The following is a 21,388-nucleotide window of genomic DNA, read 5'->3' as shown; positions in this document are numbered from 1 at the left end:
CAGTAGAGGATGAGGATGATTTCCCGTTGCAAACCCTCTTCAGAACTGAAAGATCTATTCGTTTCATGCCCATGCTCAGGAGCATGCTGAAGACCATGGCAAACACTTCCAAAGGCCCAGTGAAGGCCAGAGTGGTAACCTCCTGCATTGAAAGGAAATACAAACCTGCCCCACAGGAGCCAGCTTACACCAGAGGGGTGGTTATCCCTGACACACTGCATACTGGTGCATACTCACAGGGTGACACTAGCCCCAAGGAATTTTACAGTGCAGCCAGACTATTCACTGGTTTCCATACCTAGATGACTGACTGATCAAGAGCAACACCAAAGTCCAGTGTCTATCCCGCACTCAAATTGCGGGGTCTCTACTGCGCAAACTGGGGTTCACCATCAGTGCAAAAAAGACAAAACACATGTCCAGTCACAGCAAATGTAGCCCTTTCTAGAACCAGTTCTCAATACAGAAACAGGCCATGGGTGGCCAAACCAGCAGATGGGAATGGCATTCCAACAGCTGTTGCCTCTTTTTCAGATACATCGTGCTGTCACTGGCTGCACAGTGATTGAACCATTTTGCTGTGATGGCTTCCTTCATTACAACTGTCCTACATGCCAAATTGCACAATACCGTTGCCAGAGTGTCTATCATGACAATGGGCACACACAGAAGGAAGGTGGGATGACCTAGTGTTGGTAACAACAAGGGACCAGCATTCTCTCCCCTGGTGGAACAGCAATGATTTGTTGATCAGCAGTTCTAGTCTAAACAGGTGGCTATCGCCAGAGATGCTTCTCTTGTTCTCTTGTGGGGTGGGGCGCCCACCTTCGCCACATGACCGTACAGGACAATTGGCCTCCACAGCACCAGGGTCGCTACATCATTTACTTGGAACTTCCAGTCATGAAACTATACCTCAAAGCATTTATCCTCCTTCTCCAGCGGAAAATGGCACTCATAAGGACAGACATGTCAGCCATGATTTACATTCAGAAGTGGGGGGGACCAACTCATACTGGTGGCCCTCAACATTTTGGACCGGTGCAGCACTCACACCTGGATTGCAGAGCACGTAGTGTGCATGCGCTCAAAACCTTTTGTCATCCTGATTTGAGATCTTGCATTTATTTTGTTATAGTTACCTCGCTTATATTTTCAAGGAAGCTAGAAGGAGGCGGTTACATAAATCTGCAGGTTCTCGACCTGATCACTGATTCTGTGGTGGGTGAATCTATATCCTAGAACCTCTTCTAATAGGATGGAGTCCTCATAATGCGTTGTCTGGTCATATGTTCTCACATTCCCGCATGCAGTGAGACCTATGCACCCGTTGAGTCACAGACCCTTTGCATCTCATCTCTGCACACACAGCCATGCACATTCAGGCACTCGGGACTCAAACATACAAGCATGCAGACAACAAACATACATCAACACACACCAGATTTGTTAACTTTATCATATTGGGCGCAAATGTTTTCTACAGGCCTTAAAATCCTTCCGCAGCAGCTATTCTTAATCACTACATAGCAGGTCATATAATGTTGGTGAGAGAATTGATGCAAGTTTGGGGTGCACAGTTTTGGGAGAAATCCATGGATTTAATTAAATATGAGGCTATTTCAGTGCGGCGCACCAAAGCAGTCTACGCATTGTTGCACGTTCGATTCCTTATTAGTTATGCAAATGTTCATAATTTCCTGGCCGTACTTGAGGGTTTGTGAGAACGCGCCTGTGTGTGTTGTCAATGGTTGACATTCGTTTTCTTCATTCAACTGTGCAGTTCTTCGAGACTGATCTTCTGTTCTGTGAGGAGGTGCTTTACTCCCATCTCTGCTCTGTGCTCCAGCCTGCATTGGTTGCCCCCTAGACTTGTCCTCATTATTTCATTGTTGGTGTTCTAGTCCTTTGGAGGAGGGAAGAATGGCTTCAGCAGGGGGTGGGGTGGCCTGCTCTGCCGCTGAGCAAGGAAACGTTCACTTCTTCCTTCACAGCCTACTTGACGCTGCCGGGAAGAGGTATTTTTAGGTGACGCTTCCTGAAGGATTGAAGCGCTGTATACGGTGTTGCTTTTCTTTTCTTTCGGAGTACACTGCTGATTCTTGGGCCATGTTGTTTTCTTTGTTATATTTTGCATTTATATCTTCTCACTCCTGCTCCTCTTCTCCTGTGCATTTCTTCTATTCTACTTGCCTTCCACGTGGGAGATCCTTGAGTACTTAATTTAGGTCTCAAGTTCAGCCATCCCTTTTCATCCATTGGTCTGTTACGTTATGCTCGCATTTTTCTTACACCCACTACAGTATTAGGCAACTGGGCAGGCCATTGCTAACTTTACTGTGATTGACATCATTCTACCCTTTCACAAAGAGCACATCTGCCCACAAAGTAGTTCCTTTCAGTGCAATCGAGCACTATGGCAATAAGTGCTTTGAGACAATTTTTATACACTTTAGCAATTTTTTTAGGTCGAGCCTGGGCAGCGCTTATGCTGCTCTGTGGGGCATGCTGTATGGGATTGAAGCCCCGCCCACTCTCCGCCCACATTTGTCATTGGCTTGCGTCATTGTCCTTTGTAAATGCTGGCTTCTGATTCAATAATAGGCTTGTTAGTGCCGCCTTAGTGCCACCTTGTCTTCATTTGTAACCTCCCATGAGGACTGGCCTTTTTACTTCAGATGTAACATGGTCTGTAAGCACCATTTTTTTAAATGTGTTTCCCCTACTGCAGGCACTATATGCTTTTCTGCAACATTCAGCGCGCCATGCATGCTTTCACTAAAAAAAGCATTTGTAAAGCGCCCCATACCACACATTCACTTTAATTGCAGCTGCGGACCTTTCTTTAGACACGGCTCGTCTAAAGAAAGGGGCGTGGCCTCTATTAACATGAAAGCACAGCATGGGGCACTTGTAAACAACAAGCATTTGCAATGTAATAGGTCTCGCTTTTTAGAAACTTTGACATATTGGTATTGTAAATGACAATGCCTTCTATGTGTGTTGTTTTTTAAACACATAAATAAAAGGCATTGTCATTTACAATGCCAATAGCGCAAAATCTCGCAATTGCGAGACCTATTGCATTGCAAATGCTTGTCTTAAATTGCTGAGGGTCCAGCAACTTCCCCAGTAAAGTTTTGAAAAAAACATGACAAAAGAAAACAAGCAATGGCAGACCTATCAACTTTGGCAGTGCTTGTTTTAGGTCTGGTCTAGAGACTGCTTTGTCTCATTGCCTCTTGTTTTCTATAAAATTTGTAATAAATATACACATCAATACACATACTTTAGGCCAACTGTCTTCGACAGTTGGTCTGTTCAAGTGTTAGTCAAAATTTGCTTCCCCCACCATAGCATACCGCATGAGGCTGTGGGTCAGGCCACATTATCCATTGACAGTCTAGCACTGCGAGTGACAGCATTTTTGCCGTACTACTTGTGCTCGACCACCTGACAAGGAGTGTATTTCAGTGTCGGGCTGGTGTACCTCTACTGCTGTGCCACTCCTTTATTTTTATATTTTTTATACGTCTTCAATTTTGGGGGAGGTGGGGGTAGCTTATCGCATATGTTTGAGAATAAAAGTTAAAAACAGTTGTGTGCTTGCTAAGGCCAGACCTTTTGGCTTCTTTGGCAATGCTTGTGTTTATTTATTTAGTCAACTGCTAGACAGTGCAAGTTGTCTGGTTACAAAATACCTATTGTTGGCTTAACAAAAACGTAGAGTGGGCTTAAAACCAGACCCTTGGCTAACATTGGTTGCCATTATTGTCACTCATTTGCTTTCTTGTTATTTGATGGCTTGCCCTCCCATTCCCCTTTATCCCTCCTCTAGTGCATGGCCTTTTTGTGACCCTTATGGTTGGTTGACTTGTATCCTTCCACTGCTCCCATTTAGGGAACTGCTTTTTAGTTAGAGCCTAGGCAGCGCATTTTCTGCTCTGCGAGGCATGCTGTATTGATGTAAGGACTTAAAGGCTCGCCCACTCTCCGCCGTAATTTTTCATTGGTTTGTATCATTGTCCATTGTAAACTGTGGCTCTTCATTGGTCAGTAGGCTTAGTAGTCCCTCCTTAGTACGGCCATGTCTCATTTTGTAACCTCCCACGAGGACACTACCTGTTACTTGTGTTGTTGCTTGGTAGGCTTTAATTACATTATTACAGCCTCCGAACGCTATTTTCTGAAATAACTTTGTGGCGGGACACCCTCTCTCGTAACGCTAAACACAGTGCAGTAGGTCTCACACTTGCGAGAGTTTAAGCTATTGGCGTTGTAAATGACAATGCCTTTTTATTTATGTTTTTAAAACAACACATAAAAAAAGGCATTGTCACTTACAATGCCAATAGCTGAAACTCTTGTAAATGCGAGCCCTATTGCATTGCAAATGCTTGTTTCTCTTTATTTCAGCACTCCATGAAAGTGCATGTGTTTTCTAGCTTTCGCCCGTGTGATTCTTGCTGCCCCCATGCATGCGCTGCATTGCATTCTTCCTTGTGTGTTTCTTCAATGTGCTCCGTAGCGCTCTTTTTCTTGTCTTCTTTTCCCCCTGCTCTCTGTTACTATCCCCCTCTTGTGCTGCTGTGTACCATCGTCCTGCAGGTATTTTCTTTATTTTGTACACTTTTTGTGCAAGGTTTGGAAGATGTCATTTTTCTTTTTTTTTATTCTGATCTAAATGGCATCCTCCATCTCAGATAGCTCCATAAAACAAAGTAAAATAGCGCCTACTGTATGACGTGACCAGCAACAGGCGGACATGCCATCATTGCATTTTTGCCATTGCTGTGCAGCTTCGGGTAAAAGTACTGGCAAGCCCAATGGGTCCCAAAAGGTGAAACCGTTTGACTTTGCCGATGCTTGTTTTTAGGTAATAATCTGTGTCAATTGTTTTGGACCTGAACTTAGGAGAACTGAACGTGGTATAGAAGTTTAGTTTTCTGACCTTTTATCTCCTGGTCTCTGTTTTTGAGTAGGATACATTTACGTGTGGGCATTTTGAAAAGGGAAAGAAACAAAATCTCTTTAAGGTGCCTGATCTCCAGCCCTGTTGGGTCCATAGCACGCATGATACCAGACCTTTACCCATGTGGTGCGTTCACTAGCTGGTGGAGAGGGGAAAGAAAAGAAGCACAGAGCTTTTTGAATCCCAAATCTTTCATTCCTGTTCTACAGTTAAATGGCTTGAAGTGGTACCACTGAGGAAGGATCGGTCTGCGCGTAAACTAGTTCTGTGGGCAAGAAAAAGCCTCTAGAAAACCTCTTAATAGTCCTGCTAAACGCAAGGCCTCCTCACTGCTCTGTCCTTCTGGGTTGGAGGATAGGGTGCATTATAATGTCTTTGTGGGTGTGACCAGTAAGCATGGACGGACCGCACATGATGCTTAGGCATCACTGTCACATCACTTTGGCAATTTGTTTTGTACTGCACTGGAATACTTCATGCAAGTAACCATTTGAGAGATGCACCAAGCAGTGTAGTCTCCAGAACAGATGTGTGGGGTGTCTGGTTTGGTGCTGTGGAGGGTGTGGTTGTAGTTCTGTAGCTCAATTGAAGGATGAGCTCCTGTTCAGGGATAAGCCCTGCCTGCTGAACCGTATGCTACCAGTACTGGGATACCATGGGTTCATCAAGCAAGGGACTTCACAGTACTTTAAAGCTGTCTGAACCCAATCTTGGACATTGTTGTAGAGTTGCACCTTACAAGTAAGCTGTAGTGGAAGAGTGTTTTCAATGGCTATTCTAAATGAATCATGCTACAAGTCAGCTTTGGGCAGTATTGGCAGAACTGTCTGGTGTAGGTACAGTAACAGCAGTGTCCGATCCTTAGCTGTCTTTTAAATATGAATTGTCCCTGTTGTAGGTTAGCTTTAGGGCTGCAGGGTAGGAATGAGCTTTGCAGACAGATCTGTTTTTAATTCCACTTTGTTAGATGTGGGTGCTGCTTGTAGTGAACTGCCGCATTTTAAAAGCGCCTATTTCTAGTTTGTGGTTTACAAGTTAATCTGCAAGGTTGGAGTAAGGTGTAGTTTGTGACCGATGAATGTCAAATTCTAGTCAAGTTATATTAGACATATGTATAAACTTTACATAACAGCAGTAGTCCATAGATTCTGGATCCATGGCAGATTTATTTTCACGCCAACCACTGGCCTTGTAAATAATGCCCATTTAGATTAATTGTATGTAGCTTATCAAAATGAAAATAAATATTGCACGGCTCTCTCCCTGCTGGACGTACTGTGGACAGTGCTACTTTACAGGAGAAATATCAGGAGTTACAAATGGTTGGCATACTATTTTAGGGCTGTATGGTTCCTGTACTCGGTTGTGGGTTAGATGCAGCTAATGTTGTGTTACGTTACTGCTAGGATGTCAATAACTCCTTTTGGGAAGAGTGAGTTGACCGTCAGAGCTGCTTATGAGGATTGTGGGGTCTGGGTGAAGTTGAGGGCTGTTCAGTAGCTGTGGATGTCGAGGGGACAGCTGTTTATAGTTGTACTTAGAGAGCCAGGTTTCATGAAGGTCAGCAGTGAACTGTTGTGCCTAGGTTGAATAGGTTTCTCTTGTTTAAACTACTTGCCCTAATGTGTGGTTCTTGATCTCTCCTCTCACTGTAGGTGTTCTGCAGCTTCTTCAGTCGAGGACGTCACGCAAGTTCCTGGCTTGTCGGCTCACACCCGACATGGAAACCAAGCTGCTCTTCATGACGTCCCGGGTAATGCTGAGCTCCGATCAGTGGGAAAATTGATATACTGAACAAAATGGAAAATACCAGAAATATTAATCGTCGAAAGGGAGCTTTAAAACCAAAATGATTCAAACTGTAATTTAAAAAACTGTTCAAATATCTGTTAGCTCGCCATTCGACTACAAAATACCTTTCCGTAGTGATGCAGAAGTGGTTACACAGTTGCAAGTTCAATAGGTGCAACCACCCAGCTAACCATCCTCTGAAGAGTCGAGAATCACTATGGGGAAGCCCATACAGCAAATGGGGTACAATCACTTGAAAACGTTCCTTTGTTCTGCACTTTGTGGAGAAATAAGTATAGGAAAGCGATCTTGTTTGCAGGCCACCAGTGGAATGTCTTTGATGATGGGAAAAGGGTTCACAATAGGAAATCAGCCAAGTGTTTTTGTATTAGACCATGTTCAAATACCAGAGTTGAACGTACCCAAAAAAACAGATGGTTTCAGAAAGCGGTAGGGACTTAAATGTCTTAACTTCGGCCATCTGACTGCTTGGTGGTGTGGTGAGTTCCAGGACCATCCAAAGACAGGAATGGAAGCTGACCCTTGCAACCCCTGGGACAGACGCATTGTACCATGTTGGAGGTGGTTTCCTTCCATGGACTTGCTGCTAAAATCCTGGCCCTTAGACGTCCTCTGCGGAACGGGCCAGGAGCGAAATGGGACCAAAAGATATGGATCTGACTGCTGTACTTTATTCTCTATTCTCTTCTGTTTTCAAACATTTTCCTCTCATAAACTCTCAGTGAGATCTGCTCAGCCATGACCAGATCTCCATAGTTGACATGTTAACCAGCTGAGTCATTTTACCAGAAAGGAGGACCTGTTTCTACTCCCTACTGAAATGCGTTGAGTCTAGTTAGGAGTGCTGAAAGTGTCCCAGTACTGGAATAACAGCACACAGACACTCCAAGTCCAAGCAGAGGGGCATGATAACCTCATGCATGACAGAAGGACAAAAGCACATTACGAGATTTGTAGATATCTCAGTATCACAATACTGCCATACCACGATCGAATTACACAATCAATGTATCCGTATTGTGACACCAAGATATATTCATTAAAAATATGCATAGCTTTAGGGATAATTTATTTATACCCAGACATTTCCGAATATTTATCCCTGTGATTGCATAGATTTATGCCTGTTTGGGATTTGCAAGCCCCATTGGGTCACACAGTAAACCTGCCAAAATCGTAAACGTCAAATCATACTCCTGTTTCCCCATGTGTACTCTCTTTAACTTTCTGCATGGATTAAAACCTATAATATACACTTGGCAGCAGTATGCAAAAGCTGATGTTTTTTGCATAGTTTTGTTTCTTGTGTGGAAAATGTTTTCCTTTTTCTGAAATCATTTTCCACATACCCCCCCCCCCCCCCCCCCCTCCTCCTAGCATGAGTGGTACGCCCTCTTGTTTGCTTACTCCGAAGATGGCTAAGATCCTGCTCTTTGCAAAGTAACTTTCCAGGGTGGGAAAAGATCTGTAAAACATTGTGAAAATGTAAAGATTTTATTGGTAAAACCGCCCAGGAAATAACAGTTGAGGAGTTTGCACCGAGTGAACATTTTGTGGCCAAGTAAGTTACACTTGTGTCTGTAAAAAAAAAAAATAATCCATTAATTAAAAATAGAAATGCTATTAATGAGGATTACAGGGGTGCAAATGAATATTGCTTGCCAGTATGGAGCTCTTGTTAAGGCTTTGTCATATATTGCAGTTCATGAAACCTCTGTAATCCGATCTGCAGGTGTATTAAGGAACCCTCAAGGTGTCTTAGTACTTGTGTTCTGGTGCACAATGCATGTTGCCGTTGAGGAGTTGTCAGAGTTCTTTAGAGGTCTGTGGTGTTTTTCGGGGGGGGTTTGCTGCAGATCACAGTACATGTTCATTACGACAGCTGTGCGATAGCTTTGCATGGTGTAAGATAAGAGTGGTGATGTGGTGGGCGCCCATTGATGTCTCTGATATTGGTGCAGAGTACTAATGAGAATAGATCTGCGTTGTGAGGACTGTATTGATGTCTTTATAGCGGGATAATTGCATATTCCAGACCAGATTTGGAGTGCATTAAGAGAGGTTTGTGGATTCCTCAAAGTTGGGATATTGGTGTAAAGGGCCAAACAAAAAGAAGGTATTGTGAATCTCTTAATTGGTCAGTACTCTAAGCAAATGTGTAATAGGCAACCTCTATCCCCGTTTACTTAACGTGTGGCACATTGTATCCTTTATTGCTATCAATAGTGTTTGCTTTTATGAATGGCCACTCACCGCTTATGGTACCTTCCGTGTCAATGTACCGCATTGCCTGTTGTGTTGGCAAATCTCTTAATCACAATCTCCAAGCCTCCACCCAAACCCAAGGACTAAGGAAGAGATATGGCGTTACGGGCAGAGCTTCTGACTTTGCAACTGAGTGACCTGGTTCCAGTCCTGATGTTGGTTTAACAATATGTGATTCTGAGCAAATCACCTAATCTCCTTGTGCCTAAAAGATGAATCTGATATTGTGTGTCCTTGTGCTATATACAACTGCAAATAAATAGAAAATATAATAACACCTCTGTCTATATGATATTGACTCTAGACCCTGGCTCTAACATAAAAGAAAGCATATCCTAGCAAAAGGATGCCTTTCTGGATAGCACGTGTTAGATCCGAGTCGTGAGACAGTCTAGCTACCCACATGTAGATGTGCGGTCTAGCTGAAGGTGGCAACAGCATTCTCTACTTTCAGGCAGAGTATGATTTATATCCCTGTTGGCACTGTTGCTACTTGCATCTTACACAAGTACTCTGAGGAGACTGGTGGTACACAGGAGGCAGCCTTTTTTCAATATTTTTAGCATTGTTTTTTCCTTGTGAATTGTTCTCTAGCAACAGGTTGCATCCACATTTTTGCAGGTTACATTTTTCTGTGCATGGGGCTTTTCAAAATGATGCTCCCAGCTCATTGTTACACTTCATGCCATTCAACAGGTTTTCTAAGGCGCTATGGCTTCCAAAAAATGTTATGCTCTTTCCAACCTCATTTATTTCACCTTCATGGTAGTCATTCTCAAACCTTGTCCAAAAAGATTGCATTTAATGTCCTTTTGCCCCACTCTTACTTGCTTGGCCTGTCCGTTTCTATGAATAGTCTTAACATATGCTGCAGGTTTATCTTAATTCGATGGGGTTTCAGTATTACATCTTTCCTCGGTCATGCCACTTGGTCCTTCTAAAGCTTTGATGGTTTAAATGCCTGATAGTTTGTCCACAACTCTTTAAACTTTTTGATGAGCAGACTGTAAATTGGTCTTTGTTGGAGATTTCCAGGACTGTCCCCATGTCCGCCTTCTGCATGGCAGGATAATATTAGTTGTTTTACCTCTGATTGTGATCCATTCCCTCAGTCCGGGATCGAAAACACCAATTTGATGTGCTCTGCTGCTTTGCACCGACTCTAGCACTCCTTGCTCTTTGTTCCTATTCTCTTTGGGACTGCACATTCTTTTATGCTTTTTACTGGTTTTATTGTACCGTTTCTCCTTCTCCCAGTGACAGTGTTCCTTGTGGGATAAACACTGTTTTCTTCTTGTTTAACCAGGTACGGTTTGGCCAGCAGAAGAGATACCAGGACTGGTTCCAGAGGCAGTATTTGTCGACGCCGGACAGTCAGTCGTTGCGCTGCGACCTTATACGCTACATTTGCGGGGTGGTCCACCCATCCAACGAAGTCCTCAGCTCGGATATCCTTCCCCGCTGGGCCATCATTGGCTGGTTGCTGACCACCTGCACGGTAAAAGACTCACTCTTTAGAACAGTGTGTTTTTGTGTAATAGATTGGTAGGATGTTGAGGTACTGTGGTATGCAGGCTGTAAGAAATGGAGGGGCAGTTATTCATTGTGAGCGAGCAGTGTTCACTTCGAAAGATGCTCAATTTATACCTTGTAGTGAAAAGAGTGGGGAGAAATTAAGAGATGATAATGATACATTGGGGGAATGGAAGCAGGTGGAGCAAGGGGCGGGCCTCCGGAAGGCTAAGAGGACCACCTTTTGGGGAAGAAACAGCTATATATCCCTGGAGCAAACAATAAGGGTGGAACAGCAATATATCCCTGGAGAAAACCATAAGGGTGGAACAGCAATACATCCCTGGAGCAAACCATAAGGGTGGAACAGTAATATGTCTCTGGAGCAAACAAGAAGGGTGGAACAGCAATATATCCCTGGAGCAAACAAGAAGGGTGTTCCTTCGGTGCTAAAAGCGAGACTTGGTGGGGTGGCAGATTTGATTGTGGAAAGGGCAGTGAGACCAACATGGTGGACTGACTGTTAGACCTACATTTGGGAGAATAGTTTGCAGTTGTTGGAGGGAGATTGATCTGTTTAAAGTTTAATTAATCTAGTCTGGACTGCAGGCTAGTGGCACAGTGGGGGACAAATACATTGAGGCGCAAGGTTCACACATTTGGAGAAATAAGTACTCTAGGCACATTGAGTCTGCAGTGAGAAGGGAATAAGCATTATGGCGGAGAGGGTCAGCGAGTTAGTGGAACACAGGTGTGATGGCAACGCTTTGGGGCATAGCACCTCCGAGCATTGGAGAGATGTCAGTGAGGGATTATGGCAAAGGGGTCTGAGATGCAATGACTCAAGACTATGAGCAAGGCATAGAGACGGAGGTAGGACTGCAAGGCATTTGTGCTGAGGCAAAGTGTTAACAAGGCATTTTGGCACAGTATTGCGGTGGACCGGAAGGGAGGTGTTGGGGCACCTTGTGACTTTGGCTTTTTTATATAGCTCTGCCACTGTTCTATTTGTGATTGCTGCCCTACGGGAGAGCTACAGACACCGAGATATGTTTAAAGTTATTCCAGAAAGAGGAGGATAGCATTCATTATTGTGGTAGAGAAGCTGTTTAGCAAATTTTCAACAAAAACTGAAAAGATTTTTCCTGTAAGTCTCTTCTTAAGGTAGTGCGCCCGATGGAGAGTTAGGATGTGCATTTTGGGGCAGAGGTGGGTCTGAGATTTTCAGGGCTGATGCAGATCAAACATTTGGGGAGCTGGAGGGTCGAAGATTTTGGGGCATGGAGGTCAGATATTTTGCCACAAAGGGGAGTTAACAGTTTCAGGGCACATGGAGTGGCTTTCACAAGGAGAGTAAAGATTTTCGAGGAGAATCTATCCTATATTTTAAGGGCAAAAAGGGGGGGGGGCAAAGGTTTTGCTTCAGAAGTGACTTAAGTATTTGAGTAGCAGAGGAGTTAGCAAGATTTCAGTGTGGAGCAGAGGAGACAGATATTTGGGTCACGGCGGTTAGGCATTGGGGTGTAGGTGGGGAGAGAGGCAGAGAGTGGTCCCAAGGGGCTTTGGTGCACAGAAGTGAAGAGAGGGCATTGAGGTGCACGTGGACATCCATTGGTGCTAATAAGGGTCATTGGAGCATACCTGCAGAGGGCAATGCTGGTGGGCCTTGGAGACGGGGGGTGCAAGACTGGCAGTTTGACTTCATGGGGAAAAGGGACATTGGGGCAGACAGGTGGCAAACATGAACCGATGGGGAACGTAGGCATGGTGCAGTCTGTCTCCTTCATTTTGTAACAGATCTATTGTTTTTAGTCTAATGTTGCAGCATCCAACGCCAAGCTGGCATTGTTTTACGACTGGCTGTTTTTCAGCGCCGACAAAGACAGCATCATGAATATAGGTGAGTAATGTCTTAATTTACAGGTCTGATATCGCAGGCTACCTTTTTCATAAGAGCACCTCATCAGATGTCCATGACTCGCCAAGGCAGTCTTAAATCCACTTTAACATTCAGTGCGCTCAATTTTGATTGATGTGTGATGATCAACTACTCTATTTCAGAATTTGGTCACTATCTCTCCACCATTGAGTGTTTATTTTTATCAGATTAGTGGTATTTGAAAACATTAGACTCTTATTAAATTGTGTAATATGTTGTTTTACTTGAGCACAACTCCTCTCTTGATTAGGTTACATAGCTGATGTATCATTGAGAAGCGCTGTTGTGTCAAGCTGATCCATTTTTCCTCTTACAACTTCAACAGACCCCGCACCACAAATATTTTTTTAACCTTGGGAGAGAATATTAAAAGTGATTTATGATGGTCTTCACTATACTGCAAACTATTAGACACCTGTGTACATGCTTGTTGTTAAGATTGGTTGCTGTTATCTCAAATTTGTAGCATGACAATATCCGTCTAAATTGAACATTAGTGCAGCACATAAAAGATATAGTAATGCACTTATGGAAAAAAATCAGAAACGTAAGGTTGTTCGGAGTTATCCACAAGAGCCATCCATTTCAAAACTGCATCTCTGTTCACAAGACTGCCCCAGTGTTTGTGGAAGCTCAATTCTTCTGAAAAAATTATCATCGAGGTTAGTAGGACGTAAAAAAGTTTATGAATGTTTCTAAAATCAACTTGTATTAATGTGGCGTTCATGTGCAGCTGTAATATCCTATTGAACTGTGATGGTGTTTAAGTTCTAACAAAAAGATTGCCATTGGGCAAAAAAATGTTTTCGATAACTTTAAGCTTTGAATAGAGGCACGCGGGTCAAAGTTCTGAGTAAAGATACTAATCACTGGCTTTTAGATTGTACCCAATCCATCATTTGTGAGCTAAGCCGGTGTTGGTGATCTGTTTCTCACTACACTACGATCTATGAATTTTCAGTTCCTACTTCCCCATTGCAAGGATTTTTCTTTAATTTTGTTCACAAAAAAGATCTGTTGCCATTCCAGGCAAATCCTTCAAGGCTTATCATAAACCTCAAAGACATGAAACATTATTGCACTGTGTGAAGTCTGCAATGGCACTTGAACTCCTACGTTTCTGCTGGAAACATTTAGATATCTCTCTTCTTCACCCCTCTGGGTTACTTTTCATGCTTTGATTTCACAGGCTTGTTGTTATAGCATGTGTACAGTGGGGCAAGAGTTGAGATGTACAAGTGAACGTAGCTGTCAGGCTAATATATACGGACACAGCTTAGTAATGCAGCACCAATCGTGTGGCGTCAGAATGCTACAGTACTGACTACCTAATGAGTCGAGTCCTGTAACTGGGTTACAACTTGTCGTCCGGTCATTACAATATCAAATAAGTGTTTAAACTTGGGCTACGACGTGGTATTAGAAAATTCCAATAACTATGGGGCATTAGTTACAGTAACTTGCCTAACACATGGCATCACATAATGTAACTGGGCTAACCCAGGGTAACCATGCTTTCAAATAACTTTGCAAACCACGACACAGGAATGTTCTAATAACCAGCACATGATATCTAAGCATGCAGTATTGGAGCAAGGCCCTTGTTGGAAAACCACTCCCACACTAGAAAGGGTGGTGGTGGTCTTCCGGACACACTGTGGTAGCTTGGCTCGAGTGGTCAGGAAACAGGCGCAGTGCTAAGCATACAATATACCCATACAAGAACCATGCGTGCATCCGTTCCAAAAACGACTCTACACCGTAAAAATTATGAAAATATTCTTTCTTTATCTTTTTCTCTTAGTTGCTGATTGGAAAAATAAATAGGTCAATCACAATATACAAGTTTCAATTAGTGCAGGTCAAATAAATATTGGCTGTTTGATGAAATAAATAGGGGTGATCATAAATAACAGGGCATAAATACAAGTGCAATATATACAGACAATTAAATACTTTGAGGCAATAAATACTGTACCAATAAATATTGTACACCAACAAGTCCTGTGGACCTATAAATATAGTGCAGCAATAAATAGGTAAAAACTCAATAAATACAGTATCCCCAATAAATAATTAAAAGTATACCGCAACCCTCATATAATCAGATGACACTTCAATTCTTAAGGGCTGATATGGCCCAGGCACAGCTTGTAGGGTTGTGGAAGGCTTGAGGGGGGCTACTCCCTGGCTGGGACAAGGCTGAGGCCTAAACTGAGGTAGATCAAAGGGGGGAATACCAGTGCCCTGGCTTTCTCTCTCCACACAACCTCTCTAGGTTAGTCCCAGTTCACCCCAGGCACAGTCAGGTTGGTTTCAGCACCTCCCTAGCCCCTTAGAGCAGTCTCTCAGGTCTCCACAGGGCCTTAGGCGCCCTCTACTCCACTTACTGCCCTTTTTCTGATGTTCCGACGCCGCTGGAGTCGTGTCGACGCCGTGAGGCGGTTCCGGTTCGGTCTCGGCGGCCTCGGCACAATGTCAGTTCTTTGACGACGCCGGCAGGCGGTTCCGGTCCGATGTCGGTGGCCTCGGTTCGATCTCGACCTCCGATTCGACGGCGTCGGGCAGTCTCTTCACGATGTCGACTTCGGGCGGCTCCGGTCCGATGGCGCTCTCGGCTCCGATGACGTCGGCCGGCCTGGCCTCGATGTCGACTTCCGGCGACTCCGGGGTGCGATCCTCACCCCCGACCTCCGGTGCTCCTCCTCACAGGCTCCGGGCGACTCCGGAGTGCGATCCTCACTCCCGACCTCCGGTGCTCCTCTACCTCGGTCTCCGACGACTCCGGAGGGCGGACTTCACTCCTCCGATGACGCCGCTCGCTCGACCTCGGTTCACTTCCTCCTCGACCTCTGGTATTCCTCACGACCTCCGTCGGCGCCCTCTCACGACCTCTGGCGGCTCCGGGTACGACGTCTGCTACTTCAGTCAGCGCCGCTTCTCCACCTCGGGCTCCAGGTCTTCAGGCTACTCGACGCCGGGCTCCAGGGGAACCAGTTCTCAGGTCAGGATCTTGCTGCTTTCTGCTTCTAAGGCCTGTTCCTGCTGTTCAGGTCCTTAGGATGAGTTTTTCTGTCTTCTTCCCACACAGGGCTATAGGCTGGGATCCATCAGTAGGGACAAGTATCAAGGGTGGGTTTATGGACCCCACTCCAGGCACAAGTTTCCACCCCTGCTGCTTCACTCCTTCCTCCTTCACTGTTGTGCTCCTCTCCCTTCACCAGTCAGGTGCCAACTGCCAGCTCCAACTGCCAACTGCCTCTCTTATCCTCCCAACATTCTAAACGGTCTCCAACTGTCACAGAGTTCTGGAATCTCCTGGAATGTTCTGGAAGGTGCTGGTAGGTTCCAGTGGATGCTGGTGATGTCACAGGTGGCCACCATTTTGTGCTTCAGGCCCTCAGACAGAAGTTTCAGGGGTAGCTAAAATGGCTCCCTGAATCTGCAGCAACACGAAAAAGTCTGGTGGTTCCCCAAAAAGGAAAAATTCAAACAGGGTTTGAGGCAAAAGTGGGACAAAATAAATAATGATGAGGAGGGACCACCCAAAGGGCTGACAGGTCTAACACGCGTCCCCCCCAGCTGAAAGTGGGGAGAGCTACCCAACCCCTTGGGAGTTCTCATCACTAAGGCGGAAATACCTTGAGAGACCGTCTGCATTGGCGTGGTCCACTCCAGGCCGATGTTCCACCTGAAAGTCCATCCCCTGTAGGGAAATAGACCACCTCAACAACTTGGGATTCTCCCCCTTCATCTGCATCAGCCAGCGAAGGGGTCTGTGGTCGGTCTGAACCAGGAAGTGCGAGCCAAACAGGTATGGCCGCAACTTCTTCAGAGCCCATACCACTGCAAAGGCTTCACGCTCTATTGCACTCCACTTCTGTTCCCTGGGAAGTAGTCTCCTGGATAGGAAGACCACGGGTTGATCCAGGCCCTCTTCGTTGAGTTGCGATAACACTGCCCCAATGCCATGTTCTGATGCATCTGTCTGGACAATGAACTTCCTGGAAAAGTCTGGGGCCCTTAAGACCGGGGCCTCGCACATGGCTTTCTTCAATCTCTCAAAGGCTTGCTGACAAGCCTCCGTCCAGACTACCCGTCGAGGTTGTTTCTTGGACGTGAGCTCCGTGAGAGGGGCTACGATGGTACCGTACCCCTTCACGAAGCGGCGGTAATATCCCGTGAGGCCCAAAAATGCTCGGACCTCAGTCTGTGTCTTGGGGGGTTCCCAGGCCATGATGGCCTCGATCTTCGCCTGGAGGGGTTGCACCGCTCCCCTACCCACCAAGTGTCCAAGGTACACTACCGACCCCTGCCCGATCTGGCACTTGCTGGCCTTGATCGTCAATCCAGCTTGTCTCAGGGCCTGGAGAACAGCTTGCAGGTGACGCAAGTGATCCTCCCAGCTGTTACTGAAGACGGCTATGTCATCCAGATAAGCAGCAGAGAAACTCTCCATCCCGGTGAGGATCTGGTTTACCAGGCGCTGAAACGTGGCAGGTGCGTTCTTGAGCCCAAAGGGCATCACACAGAACTGGTAGTGGCCATTGGGCGTGGAGAAGGCTGACCTTTCCCTTGCTCCATCAGTCAAAGAGATCTGCCAGTACCCCGAAGTAAGGTCAAAGGTACTTAGATATTGGGCAGCTCCCAGCCGGTCAATTAATTCATCCGCCCTAGGGATCGGATGAGCATCAGTTTTTGTCACTGAATTCAGTCCCCGGTAGTCCACACAGAACCTCAGTTCTGGTTGGGCACCCGGTGGTGCAGCTTTTGGTACTAACACCACCGGACTGGACCAGGGGCTGCTAGAAGGTTCAATCACTCCTAGCTCCAGCATCTTAGTGACCTCACTATGAATGCTGGCCTTCACCTTGTCTGACATCCGGTAGATCTTGGACTTCACAGGTGGGCTGTCTCCTGTGTCCACGTCATGGACGCACAGGTGAGTCCTACCCGGGACAAGGGAGAACAACGCAGAGTACTGCCCCAGGGCCTGGCGACAGTCCTCCTGCTGTTCAGGAGTTAGAGATGGGGAGAGAATCACTCCCTCCACCGACCCATCCTTTTCTTGAGACGCAAACAGATCAGGGAGAGGCTCGCTTTCCACGTCCTCTCCTCCGTCAGTCACCATCATCAAGATGACTTCGGGCCTCTCGTGGTGGGGTTTGAGGCGGTTGGCATGCAGCACCCGCAGGGGCTGACGGGGGGTCTTCAGGTCCACCAAGTAGGTAGCCTTACCCTTCTTCTCCAACACCTCAAAGGGTCCTGACCAGCGATCCTGGAGGGCACTAAGCTCTCCTGGTTCGATCACCCACACCTTCTGGCCAGGCTCCAACTCCACCGGGTGAGCGTTGTGGTCATACCACGCCTTCATCACTGCTTGGCTGGCTTCCAAGTTGTCAGAAGCTTGCTTCCACAACTTAGCCATTTGGCTCCGGAAGGCCAGCATGTAGCTCACCACATCCTGGGGGAGCTTTCTGGGAGTTCTTTCCCATCCGTCTCTCACCAGGTTAAGAGGTCCACGTACAGGGTGCCCATACAGAAGCTCGAAGGGGCTGAAGCCCACTCCCTTCTGTGGCACTTCCCTGTATGAAAAAAGTAAACAGGGTAGGAGGACGTCCCATTTCCTCCGCAGGCTTTCAGGCAGACTTCTGATCATGCCTTTTAAGGTTTTGTTAAACCTTTCCACTAGACCATTGGTCTGGGGGTGGTAAGGAGTTGTGAACCGGTAGGTCACTCCACACTCCTTCCACATTGCCCGCATATATGCTGACATGAAGTTGGTCCCCCTGTCGGACACAACTTCCTTGGGAAAACCCACTCGGGTAAAGATTCCCATCAGGGCCCTAGCCACAACAGGTGCTGTTATGGTCCTCAGAGGTATTGCCTCTGGGTACCGTGTGGCATGATCCACCAGAACCAGGATAAACCTGTGACCAGCTGTAGTTGGCGGATCTAATGGACCCACAATGTCGATGCCCACCCTTTCAAAGGGGGTGCTAACGACAGGGAGTGGTTCCAGGGGAGCTTTCAGCTTCACCCCTGTTTTCCCACTGGCTTGGCAAGACACACATGTCCGGCAGTAGGTATCGGACGACACTTTCATCTGAGGCCAATAAAAGTGTGGGACAAGACGGGCGAAGGTCTTGTCTTGCCCCAGGTGTCCTGCCAATGGTATCTCGTGAGCCAACTCCAAAAGGAAGGCTCGATAACGTTGAGGAACTACCAAGGCTCGTGACGATCCATGTAGGGGTGCCTTGGGTTCACTGTAGAGGAGGCCATCCTCCCAGTAAACACTGTAGTTCCCTTCAACGTTCCCTGCTGCCTGGGCTTCGGCCTGTCGCCTCAGCCCCTCAAGGGTAGGGCACTCCCTCTGGCCCTGGCAGAATTCCTCCCTGGACGGGCCTCCCTCCACGTGCCACTCGGCCGGGATGGGTAGGTCCTCCAGGTTGGTAACGTCCCCCTCCGCAGACTCCTGGTCCACCACCTCCGGTGGCCTATCCGTCCTACGGGGTGGAGACGCCGAGGCAGGCTCCTCCTGTCCTCGGTTCTTCCCTTGACTGGCAGCTGGCTGGGCCTTTGTTCCAGGCTCCAGCCGGAATGAACTCCCTCTTCGGGTAGTCTCGGACCTTGTGCTAACACAGGCCCAGTCAGGTGTACCCAGCATCTCGGTGTGAGTCCGGTATTCCACCTCCTTCCAAGCGTTGTGCTCCATGTCATTGCCCAGCAGACAATCGACTGGCACGGCAGGGCTTACGGCAACTCGAAGTGAACCTGCAACCCCCCCCCATTCAAAGGGAACCTCGGCCACGGGATAGTGACCTGTTCTGCCGTCAGCCATCGCGGCTGGGTGGAGTACATCGGGAATTACCTGCTCTGGAGACACCAGCTGGCTACGCACCATAGTCATACTGGCTCCTGTGTCTCTCAGAGCCTCCCCTCTTTGGCCGTTGATGGTGATCCACTGCCCATACTTTGCGGTATTTGCGGGCACCTGGATCTTAGGAACCATCTCCCGTTCTCCCAGGGACACTAAAGTGACACCCGCCCACTCCCTTCCCTTAGTTAAGGGCATCTCCTCCCCGAGCACTACACTAGCTACTCCGGGGGGCTTTCCTCCAGTGGGAGGGGGTGATCGTTTCTGACACTTCGGATCTCCTTTATAGTGTCCAACGCCACCGCACTCGTAGCAATGGACAACCCTTGGCTGCTGACTCTGGCCAGGATTAGGGTTTCTGGGTGGGTTAGCCTTAGAGGTGAATCCTGTTCCCTTCCCTTGGAAGTTATTTTGGGGGCCTTTGGAGAACTCCTTTTTCTTTTCCCCTCCCTCTTTCTTCTGGGGGGCGCCCTGTCCGGCCTTTTGAGTATCCCCTCCAGTCCCCCTTGTGGACACCCGGGTACTAGCCCAAATGTCCGCCTCCTCAGCAAGCTTCCGGGGACTGGTCAGCTTGCTATCCACCAGGTGTTGCCGCAGTTCAGGGAAACATTTCTCGAGTAGGTGTTCCTTCAGTACTAGGTCAAACAGCTCCTCGTAGTTCCTTACTTCACTGCCCTGAATCCAACCTTCCAGTGCCTTCTTTGCATAGTCCAGGAAGTCCACCCAATTCTGCGTGCCCAGTTTGTGACTACCCCTGAACTTCTGTCTGTACTTTTCAGGTGTTAGTCCAAACTTTCTGATGAGCGCCAGTTTCATGGTGGGGTAGTGGGTCTGCTCATCTTCCTCGAGGGCCAATAAAGCATCCCTACCAGCTGGAGGCATGTACCTATACAATCCTCCTCCCCAATACTTCACTGGAACCCCATGGGCCCTCAACGAGACCTCATAGGCTGCTAGCCACTTGGCGATGTCATCACCCACCCCATAGCTAGCTACTATGTCCTTTGGCAGGTAAGGTTTGGGTTCCCTGGTGGACTCTTGGATTTGGCTGCCACCATTAGGAACAGTTGGTGCCCCAATTCTTAGGATCTGAAGCTCTATCTCTTTCAGTCTTATCTCATGAGCCATCCTCTCTTTCTCCGTCTCATGAGCCAACCTCTGTTCCTCCTTCTCCTTCTCCAGCTTTGCTAAATCCCATGTGAGCTGTCTTTTCTCTCTCCGATCTGCTAACTCCACGCTGGATAAGCCCCCGCTAGAGACAGTGCTGCCCTTCCTAGAAAGTGTCCTGGGCCCTGCTGACAGGTTCCCCACCTCAGGTTGGTACATCTCAGCCCCCTCGGGGTCAGGCTCTCCATCCCTGTCTTCCTCCTCAGCCTTGCTTTCTCGGCGTGCCTCCCCCCAAGCCCTTAAGCTGGTTTGGAGTGCACCCTTCTTTGCTCCTGGGGGACAGTACACCCCCTCCCGCTGGCAAAACTCCCTGAGTTGGGCCACAGTGTACGTTTCTAGATTCTCTAGTACAAACTCCATCTTGCCCACTCAGGTTAGAGGACAGGTTTTGTGCAGTAGCAATGTAGGGGGGTACCTTTAGTAATACCTCCTCCCACCACCAGAGTAAATTTGGAAAAAACAAAAACCCACAATTAGGAAGGCCGCTGTGAGAAAACTCCCGGTGTAGGCCTATGGACTACCCACAGTTATTGTTGAGTATATGTAGGCACAGCTCTATCCCACCACTGAACACCAATTTATGTTGGAAAACCACTCCCACACTAGAAAGGGTGGTGGTGGTCTTCCGGACACACTGTGGTAGCTTGGCTCGAGTGGTCAGGAAACAGGCGCAGTGCTAAGCATACAATATACCCATACAAGAACCATGCGTGCATCCGTTCCAAAAACGACTCTACACCGTAAAAATTATGAAAATATTCTTTCTTTATCTTTTTCTCTTAGTTGCTGATTGGAAAAATAAATAGGTCAATCACAATATACAAGTTTCAATTAGTGCAGGTCA

General features: G+C 47.0%; 1 protein-coding gene across 1 annotated transcript in view; it reads left to right on the top strand.

The window, feature by feature from the left end:
• Nucleotides 1-21,388, top strand: part of INTS3 (integrator complex subunit 3) — a 590,139-nt gene that overhangs the window by 291,117 nt on the left and 277,634 nt on the right. Inside the window, exons 9-11 of the mRNA XM_085639326.1 lie at nt 6,628-6,725; nt 10,356-10,547; nt 12,374-12,461. Coding sequence (XP_085495452.1) covers nt 6,628-6,725; nt 10,356-10,547; nt 12,374-12,461 — 378 coding nt within the window. The remainder of the gene's footprint in view (nt 1-6,627; nt 6,726-10,355; nt 10,548-12,373; nt 12,462-21,388) is intronic.

This window comes from Triturus cristatus, chromosome 12 (assembly GCF_964204655.1).
Source record: "Triturus cristatus chromosome 12, aTriCri1.1, whole genome shotgun sequence".
Lineage (NCBI taxonomy): Eukaryota > Metazoa > Chordata > Amphibia > Caudata > Salamandridae > Triturus > Triturus cristatus.
The sequence above is the reverse complement of the archived record's forward strand: the minus strand, read 5'-3'. Positions and strand labels throughout refer to the sequence as shown.